This window comes from Somniosus microcephalus, chromosome 3, assembly GCF_052327205.1.
Source record: "Somniosus microcephalus isolate GS21.2 chromosome 3, FLI_Smic_1.0, whole genome shotgun sequence".
Classification (NCBI taxonomy): domain Eukaryota; kingdom Metazoa; phylum Chordata; class Chondrichthyes; order Squaliformes; family Somniosidae; genus Somniosus; species Somniosus microcephalus.
In genome coordinates, this window is record NC_140989.1 from 250,727,011 (window position 1) to 250,737,445 (window position 10,435).

The window sequence follows — 10,435 nt, forward strand, 5'->3', positions numbered from 1 at the left end:
GGTGTATGATGCATGTCAGGTGAATTCTTCAAGGGAGAACCAGACCAAATACAAGAAGTTGAGAGGGGATGTGAAGATGAAAATAAGATTGGCAAAGAGAGAATGTGAGAGTAGAATGGCGGTTAACATAACAGGGAACCCAAAAATCTTCTACCGGCATGTAAACAGTAAGCGGGTAGTAACAGGCGGGGTGGGGCCAGTGCTGGGGCCACTGCTTTTTTTGATGTATATAAATGACCTGGATATTGGAATACAGAGTAGAATTTCTAAATTTGCTGATGACACCAAACTTGGGGGTGTGGCAAACAGTGATGATGAAAGCAATCGACTGCACCAGGACATGGAAAGGCTAGCAGAATGAGCAGACAAGTGGCAGATGGAATTTAATACAGAGAAGTGTGAGGTGATGCATTTTGGCAGAAAGAACAGGGAGAGGCAATATACACTTAATGGCACAGTTGTAAAGAGTGTGCAGGGACAGAGGGATCTGGGAGTTAATGTGCATAGGTCCCTGAAGGTGGCAGGACATATTGAGAGAGTGGTTAACAAAGCATATGGGATCTTGGGCTTCATAAATAGATGTATTGCGTACAAAAGTAGAGACGTTATGCTGAACCTTTATAAAGCGCTGGTTAGGCCACAACTGGAATATTGCATCCAATTCTGGCCACCACACGTTAGGAAGGATATGAAGGCCCATGAGAGGGTGTAGAGGATGTAGTATATGTGCCTTTAAGAGCCCCATGTGTACTGTAATGGCCACTCGGCTATATAAGCCTGAGTATTGTGTTGTATCCGTTAGTTCCCCTCCAGACTTTTTTTTAGTAAACACCTATCAAACCAACTCCTGTCTTCAGTGTCTCTATCAACACACAGACACAACAGAGGAGATTTACCAGAATGGTTCCGGGGATGGGGGATCTTAGCTACAAGGACGGGTTGGAGAAGCTGGATTTGTTTTCATTAGAGCAAAGGAGGTTGAGGGGTGATTTGCTAGAGGTGCACAAGATTATGATGGGTTTGGATAGGCTAGGTGGGGAAAGGCTGTTCCCACTAGGTGATGGCACAAGGACTAGGGAACACAGATTTAAGGTTTTGGGCAAGAAATACAGCGGGGAGCGGGGGTGAGGAAAAACTTTTTTACGCAGCAAGTGGTGATGACCTGGAACTCGCTGCCGACGGAAGTGGTGGAAGCGGAGACACTCTGTTTTCAAGGGGAGACTGGATAGGCACTTGAGGGAAATAAACTTGCAGGGCTACGGGGATAGAGCGGGGGAATGGGACTGACTGGATTGCTCTACAGAGAGCTGGCACGGATGCGATGGGCCGAATGGCCTCCTTTTGTGCCGTTCTGACTTGTGGTGTCACTATATGCAGCCTATTAATTATGTCCATTTGTTGTAGACATATTTGATGTCTGATATTGCACCTGTGATAGCAAACTGTCAGAAGATTTAAACCAGTCAGCACTGCTGTTATTCATGACTGTCTCCCTGACTCAGTTTGGTTAGAATATCTTCAAAATTATTTATCACCTCATGGGGATTGCGTCTTACACAGCACATTTTCAGAGTTTAAAAAAGAATCTGTTGCCTTCATTCAATAAAGCATGCTTCATGAATGTTCAAAGGATTGGCCTCATTAGATTTTGTAGATTGGTGTTCGCATTTGTAAAGCAATTGGTATTGCCATCAATACACAGAAACTGGGTCAGTTCAGTTTAACATAAGATGTAGGAGCAGGAGTAGGTCATTTGGCCCCTCGAGCCTGCTCTGCTATTTAATATCATGGCTGATCTGATCTTGGCCTCAACTCCACTTCCCTGCCCTCTCCCCATAACCTTTGACTCCCTTACCTTTCAAAAATCTGTCCATCTCCACCTTAAATATATTCAATGACCCAGCCTCCACTGCTCTCTGGGGAAGAGAATTCCAAAGATTCACGACCCTTTATAATCAGCTTACTTTGGGCAAGATGCTTTCAAAAGCTCTTTTAGCATCAGCCATTTTCTACGCTAACACTCCATAATATTCAGATGATTTAATAAGTGGCCTTGTACTAGTTAGCAAATAGCAAGTTGAAGAGGACCAAGGATGAGGGAAGGTTAATTTGGATCTATTAATGTGCCTGGATATGGCCATACAGGGTGCAAAAGCTTGCTCAAACAAATCAATCTAGATGTTGATAATTGTAAATTGATGAGACCTCAAATTGATGCAACCCTTGGCTGCACCACTTCCTTTGTCTTTCTCTGTCCTATTGCTCTTTAGAATATTTATTGATCGATCTAGTCAATTACAAATTGAAGCCAAGGCTTCATTGCTGTGTTGGAGAGGACATTGAGACTTGATGGTTGCATTTTAAGTGGCTGTGTTTTGTGTTGACCTTTGCTTCAGAGTGGCTGGAAAGAGTAAATTTGTAACTACGGACTGCAGCCTAAAAAGGGAATTAAACATGTGCAGTCTCTCTCAACTGGCAGTTCTGGTGTAAGAAGGAACACCAGATCTGTCTGAGCTTTTCATCTCATGGGGCCAATCGTTTGCTGAATTGTTCAAACTCTTGAGCTGGGAGAAATGAGCTGCTGAAGTGACCTAGTTGGATTTAAACCGAAAACAAGATTTAAAAAAAATAATGGGGCGTTTAAGAAATAAATGAACATTGGTACATTCTGTCATTTCAATATCCTGTTTACCTGACATAATTCCAGAGTATTTCACAATTGTGAGGTGAATATTAAGATTTTGCACTCTACTCAGGAACTGAAAATTGCTAAATGTCTGGAACATTTTGTTTGTTTAACCAGTTTTACTGAATCATTTATATAAACAAGAACTAATGTTGGGAAACGTCAGATTGAGTAAACAGTTTTAAACCTTTTGCTGTATTGACAATAAACATTAAAAGCAAGTAGACAAAAAAGTGGAGTGCTTAAATTCAATCTATTTATTTGCTTTAAACTGAGAATGTGGGTAAAGCTGCCCAGGAGCCTGAGGCAGAACACTGGGCTCTGTTTCCATTGTACACTCAAATGTCTACCTTCGCTGCCCACGGTGAGCGGGTTTCACCGCGTCTTGGGCAGGTTCTGCAATGCCAGTCCTGGGAAGTTGGGAGGAAGGGCAGTAGACCAGTTCTATAAATGGATAGTATTTTTCCAATGCAACTTGTACAACATTCAATGTAATGTCAGAGTTTGCCTTCTGGGTGAAAGTTGCCATTTTAAAGCCCTTTGGAAAAACTTTATACTCTGGTCTCTGTCTCTCCCTCGCTATCAAATGTATTAATGAAAAATAATGTTTATTTTTCTCTTTCTCTAGCTGACTAACCAAGATAAGACACCTGTTGTTATCCAGAGAGCCATGTCCAAGCACAACCTGGAAACTGAACATCCAGAGGATTATCAGCTCATACAGGTCATCTCAGAAGATAGAGGTGAGGGGTGAAAATTGTCTCCCATTTTGGTAAATCTATCCCAAAAGATACATCTATTTCTGCCAGAAGATTTATATTTTCTTCTGGTTCCTCCAAAAGCTGGGAAAATCCAATTTCTTAGAGTTGAACTTATCCAACTGCATTCAGCAGGATTGGCTGGATCCAACCTGGACTAATTTAGATTTACGTTCCTCTATAAGCAGCTATTGTATGCACAGAATGAAAGAAAAAACCCTCCTACAATTTAGAGGCTCACATCCGCTAATTCCCCAAAAAGCTATATTGCGTGAAGAGTGCACACCTGGAGTTGGTTGAGGATTAAACTATTTGAATAATTCAGAATTTACCAGCATTATTCTGGTTTCTTCATTCTAATTTTAAATTGTTTATTTAAAAAAAAATGCATTAACCACTTTCTTTTACTAAGTCAAGAACCATTTTTTTCTCTTCAGTTGTCCCCACTGCTCCTGGGCTATGAAGCACAAAAATTGGATGGGGTTCCTGCTCCTGATTCCTGATTTGCTGATCAGTGACCCCCTCTCCTACCACCTTTTTCTAGTGAAAAGTGGATGCCAGGGCATACTTGAAGATGGGATCAGACTTCATGGCTGTGATTCCCTCATGGTTGAAAATCCAGCCAAAACTCACTGTCCAGACTCCACTGAGCAGATTGCCTCATTCCCAATGCCTGTAGAATTCTATTCCAGTCAGCATTTAAAAAAAATTAATTCTCTGGATGTAGGTGTCACTGACCAAGCCAACATTTATTGTGCATCCCTCATTGCCCTGAGGTGGTGGAGGGCCCTCTCCTTGAGCCGCTGCTGTTCTTGTGGTGATGGTGCTTCCCCCGATGGTGTTGGGTCTGAATCCTGAAATTCCCTACCTAACAGTGATGAAGGGATGGCGATGGTTGTCGATGTTTTACAGTGATAATGCAATAGCATCTTTTAGTCTTGATACTGGTATCCGTAAAAGTGACTGTGAAGCTGTTGGATCGTTGTAAAAACCCACTGGGTTCACTAATGTTCTTTAGAAAGGAAACCTGACGTCCTTACCCGTCTAACCCATAAGTGACTCATAGAAACATAGAAGATAGGAGCGGGCGAAGGCCATTCGGCCCCTCGAGCCTGCTCCACCATTTAATGAGATCATGGTTGATCATCCAAATTCAATACCCTGTCTCTGCTTTCTCCCCATATCCCTTGATCCCTTTAGCCTTAAGAAATCTATCTAACTCCCTCTTGAATATATTTAATGAGTTGGCCTCAACTGCTTTCTGTGGTAGAGAATTCCACAGGTTCACCACTCTCTGGGTGAAGAAATTCTTCCTCATCTCAGTCATAAATGGCTTACCCCTTATCCTTAGACTTTGACCCCTGGTTCTAGACTTTGACCCCTGGTTCTGGACTCCCCTGCCATCGGGAACATCCTTCCTGCATCCAATCTGTCTAGTCCTGTAAGAATTTTATAAGTTTCAATGAGATCCCCTCTCATTCTTCTAAACTCTAACGAATATAAGCCTGATCGACCCAATCTCTCTCCATACATCATTCCTGCCATCCCAGGTATCAGTCTGGTGAATCTTCGTTGCCCTCCCTCCATGGCAAGAACATCCTTCCTCAGATAAGGCGACCCAAACTGCACACAATACTCAAGGTGTGGCCTCACCAAGGCCCTGTACAACTGCAGCAAGACATCCTTGCTCCTGTACTCGAATCCTCTCGCTATGAAGTCCCACATAAATGTGGTTGACTCTTAACTGCCCTCTGAGGTTGCCTCGCAAGCCACTCTGTTGTGTCAAAAACCGTGACAAAGAAGGTGGCCACCACCAATCTTCTCCGGGGCAACTAGGGAGGGGTAATAAATTCCGGTCTTGCCACCAAAACCCAACTCCTGAGACTGGATTAAAAAAATAATTGTTTTGGTTATTGAATCTATCCAAGGATGGTGTAAACCTTCGAGCTTTTCTTTTGTGGTTTGTAATACCTTCTGAACCCTTGCAACAAATTACAGTCCGATTACTCCCAGCCATTCATAATTCTGTATCTAGTTCACCGTTGTATCTTAATCCAATCAACACTCAAAAAATAAATAAATAAATAAATAAAAAAATGTGTAAATAATAATGTATGTTTCCTCTGCCTTTCAGAATTGGCGATCCCGGACAATGCCAATGTGTTTTATGCTATGAACACTTCTGTGAATTTTGACTTCATTCTGATGAAACGGAACCCATACAAACCGGTTAAGCTGCGATGTCGATCCTGCTCAACACTACCCAGAGCAGCCAAAAAGGGAATATTGTCTCACAGACTAAGCAAGGTTACGCTGTGAGGAGAGTGACCTTTCCTGCAGCTGTGCCTGCCTGAGGTAGACCTACCACTCCGTATTGAAAGCCCTGGAATGTATGTGAATAAATCACCGTGGCAGTATTCTACTTAAATTACTGGACAACTTGGATGGCACTAATTCATTGACCTCTTAATTTTAGTGCAATCACTTCTCAGGTGTAGGGCAGTATTGATTATGTATGTTCACTCATTAGATGTATTCCAAAAAAAACCTTCAAAGTAGCAAAAATGCCAAGAATGTCTTAACAGTATTTGGGTCCTTTTATCAAATTCAGTTTTGCACTATGTATAAATTAACCACCACATACAGCAAGTGCTGAAGCACTTTAACATTTCTAGCGTCTTCCACACACAATGTCCTTTCCCAATATGAATCTACGTGCCTATGAGCTGTGGTGAGGAGGGGCTTTAGGGAGCTCTCAACCCTGGATTTTGGGGGGGGGGGGGGGGAGCCTGTGTATTTTTTCCCTCCTGTCAATCACTCGGTGCCCTTTAAAGGATTCACTAATCAGACACAATTACGCAAGACCACTCACTGCTAAAAAGGTTCAAAATCTGGGCCATGCCAACAACACTAGGCACAGATATTAAAGGAAATTGTCTTTTCTAAGTGTATACTTTTGTAAATATTTTCCATATTGTTTAATTATATTGTATAATTTCTGTTTTAAAAACAATAGTTACTAAAAAATAAATTTCAATGCATCAAAATATTTTTAATTGGATTTTGGTTTTTTGAAATGGAAGGAAAGTTCTGGGATGTATAAGTTGCCAAGTTTTGACTGCAGGTGTGATGTGTGTACTTAATATTCCAATTGTGTTACTGCACTACCCATAACTACTGCTATCTGCATGACTTATGCATTGAAAGCTCACCTCCTTGAACCATCCCACCTGACTGTTATTGGTAGCCATATCCTAGAAACCAAAAGCCAGTGATTGGTTACCTGCAGTGTTGCCATGTTTTTACAACAGCTGATCTAACCAAGTGACAGCCGCATATGCTCTAATTGCCTAGTGACTGGTTGAGAAACATGGTAGAACTATTTGCATTCTATGCAAGGTCTTTTTTTTCCCCGATTTCCCCCAGTAAAATCTCTCTTTTTATATGTTGATCAAACTTGGGTTCTGGGCATGTCCACAGAACCTCTTGTGTGGTTAGTATGTTCTCCCCCCCACCCCCCCCCCCCCCTCCCCCTCCCATTTCAGTATGGAGTCAAAAAATTATTCATCAAATACTGATCTGAACAATTTGATTTACAGCTTCTGGCCAGTTTTTACATTCTCCATTTTATAATTTCTGCCCCATCCCATGCTGAAATTTCTCTCTCTCCATCCATTTAATTTTCACCCATTAAAATGTATCTCTTACCATGATTAAGTTTCCTAAAATGGAAAACTTTGCATAAAGCATGGAGATCTAGACCAATGTAAACATTTTACTGGCACCATAATGAATGAAATTCAGTGTGGGTGTTTTGGCAGTGGTGGAGCAGTTCTGGCAGTGGTGAACAGTTCAATGAATCGATTTGACATTTTCTGTTAAAGAGCAAAATTGCATTGTTAGTGTGATTTATTGTTTCAAGACATCCCAAAGCACTTTACAACCAATGGATTGCTTCCAAAGCACAGTCACATATGTTGGTGGATGTGGCAGCCAATTTGCATGCAGCAGGGGCCCACAAATGGCAAATCTGTTTTTGGTGATGTTGGCTGAGGGAGGTCTGTTAACCAGGACACTGAGACTTCTCTGTTCCTCATCAACTAGTAGCATGGGATCTCTTGTGCCCACCTGAATAGCTGGACAGGAGTTTGGTTTAATGTCTCAACAAAAAGCCCGCACCTCTGACAATGGAGCACTCCCTCAGTACTGTCCTGGACTGTTGGCCTGGATTACGTGTTGAATTCCATACAGAGGCTTTAATCCACAGTCTTCCAACTCTGAGGCGAAGGTGCTACCAACAGTGGTAAACTGACATTAAAACAACCTCATTGTTGTCAGGAATTTTTGTAAACACTATTAACATTTACAAAACTGAGCTATTAACCATGATCTAGTATCCCAATAAATTTAACACTAAATGCAAGATATTTGTTGCCCTTATAAAAGGCTATTATATAGTTAAAAATGTTCAGCACAATTCATACTAAAAGTAGAATTATTACCCTTTGGTGTTAGAACTAGCAGATCCTAATAATCCTAAATTGGAATAATTAAATGCAAATTTGTTTTTAGTTTGTTCCTATGGCATGATATTGGTCTTTGCAGAAGTCTGAGCTCAGATATTCTCAGCCAGAGGATTCAGGTTGATGGCTGCAGTGGTGATTCATGTGACCCATCCTCCATTATGGAAGTGTGAGGCAATGAATTCATTAGGTAGTGAAGGTGGCCTATGATGGCAGTGATACATCCAGTACTGCCGATGTAGGTGCGTTCTAAATATTTCCAGCGTGAGTGTATTAATATAACCTCTGCCAGGGTGATGCTCTAAAATACATAAGGCAATCGTTGATATTGAGCTTCAAAACACAAGTGACAGGCACCTTAAGGTGAACTATGTGGCATATTCATCGAGTGAGTCTATCGCAATACATTGGTGGCCAATCCTATCATGCTGTCTAACCAGTTCCTGCTTATCATTGAATGCCTCAGCAAGACTCCCTATCAATGCAGCCTTAAACAATATTTTGTGCAGTGTAGAAAGCATGCTTCAAGGTTAGTAGCTCTCTTCAGCTTAATATAATTTTCATATACCACTTAAGCTTTGCTTATGGCATCGGCTAAACTCTTGGTTATTGATACCTTGATCTGAATGGTCTTTATCAAAGAAATTAAAATGATGTTTCATACCCATCGGGTAAATCTTACTCCCTTTAATTTTGAAACTGACCAGTCCATTCATATGCTGAGGAGGTTGCATTGTTTTGATGGGAACATAACTAGGGCCATGGCATAGCTTTTATTGTTGAATCTGTGTGTTGAGTATATTATTGATGTACAACATACCCAACATCTATATTCTGCAGTGGGGCTCACCAAGAGTTACAATTGCAAAGTAAAATATACTGTAGATCTTTTAAAATCTGAATACAACCAGCCTGTGGATTTTTTAATGCATGTATTAGATAATAGTCCACTCGGAATTCTTTTAAATAAGGGCCAAAATTCCTTTCAACAAAAACAGGAAAATGCCCTCTATAGTTAAGAACCTAATAAAATCGTGGGAATGAGCAACATCGAAAACATTTGACGTTTATCGTCAGGCCATTAATTATCGAAACGGCCATTCTCGACGGGAATAACACCCCCTTAAATTTTTGTTAAAATGCAGGCAATTTGCAGCAGGCAGAGTATTTGATTCATAAAAGCAATGAGTTGGTTTGGACTTTATAAAGGTTTGGTGTGATGAAGGAACGATGAATTAAAAGCCAAAAATAGTCTGGAAGAGGACAGCAATGTGGCAGTGTAGATTGCTCATTTCCAGAAAGGTGGCTGAAACAGCTGGAACTGGGAGCAACACACACATTTCTTTGTGAAGGATGGAAATGTAAATTTGCCTCCCCACAGCTAATGAATTGACTTGCAGGGCCGCACAGGCAGGTTCCACATGTTTTGCATCTGTCGTGTCTATTTACAGTGGCTTGTCATGACATATACTGCATGGTAAAGACTAATAGTCTTGTGAATGAAACTAAAACTCAGCAATGTCTTGTGATAAATTTCATACACTGGATGGCCTCCTGAAGCTTTTGCCTGCTTGAGATTTTGAAACTGGTCACGAGGATTGCTGTACTGTCTGCGAGATTGTGAACTGGAAGATCTGGTCTCCAACTGGAGTGCAGCATTGTTTTGAGTGATTGGCAGTAATCTGCTACAGATTATGTGCTAGCAGATCAGTGCTGAGCAAGATGCAATTGAAATAAAAACCTCAAGCTTTCTTGGGTTTTGTCCAATCCTGGCTGCTTGGGATTCACTTGTAGTCTGTCCCTTGTTCATCATAGTGAGGGATGTCCGTGCTGAGTAATGAAACCTTTTTCTAGATTTCTAGACACAAAAGGCATCAAAGGGTATGGGGAGAGAGCAGAAATATGGTATTGAGATAGAGGATCAGCCATGATCATATTAAATGGCGGAGCAGGCTCGAATGGCCTACGTTTCTATGTTTTCATTTCAGGAAATGTAGTTGTAACTATCAAATGGGTATTGTATAAATTGGATGCGAAGCCAATGAAGTACTTTTGGAGTGTAGTCACTTGTAATGTGGGAAACGTGGCAGCCAATTTGCACACAGCAAGCTTCCACAAGCAGCAATGTGGTAATGACCAGATTTTTTTTTGTTATGTTGGTTGAGGGATAAATATAGGCCAGGACACCGGGGATAACTCCCCTACTCTCCTTTGAAATAGTGCTATGGGATCTTTTACGTCCACCTGAGAGGACAGACAGGGCCTCGGTTTAACGTCTCATCCGAAAGACGGCACCTCCAACAGTGCAACACTCCCTCAGCACTGCACTGGAGTGTCAGCCTAGCTTTTTTTAATGTGCTCAAGTCCCTGGAGTGGGCAAGCTGGATTACAGAGCTAATGTAAATCTTCGACCTCCTGGATAGCCATGCTGATAGTGTTCTGTTTAAAAATGTAATGAGAACATTACT

The 10,435-nt window shown here is 41.4% G+C and overlaps 1 protein-coding gene across 7 annotated transcripts in view; it reads left to right on the forward strand.

Annotated features, from left to right (window-relative positions):
- Positions 1–6,491, forward strand: part of rgl1 (ral guanine nucleotide dissociation stimulator-like 1) — a 428,494-nt gene extending 422,003 nt beyond the window's left edge. For all 7 annotated transcript variants that reach the window (XM_085982333.1, XM_085982334.1, XM_085982332.1 and 4 more), the window contains 2 exons: positions 3,315–3,429; positions 5,579–6,491. In XM_085982333.1, the coding sequence (XP_085838459.1) occupies positions 3,315–3,429; positions 5,579–5,763 (300 nt within the window). In that variant the 3' untranslated portion in view covers positions 5,764–6,491. The remainder of the gene's footprint in view (positions 1–3,314; positions 3,430–5,578) is intronic.
- Positions 6,492–10,435: the final 3,944 nt, after the last annotated feature.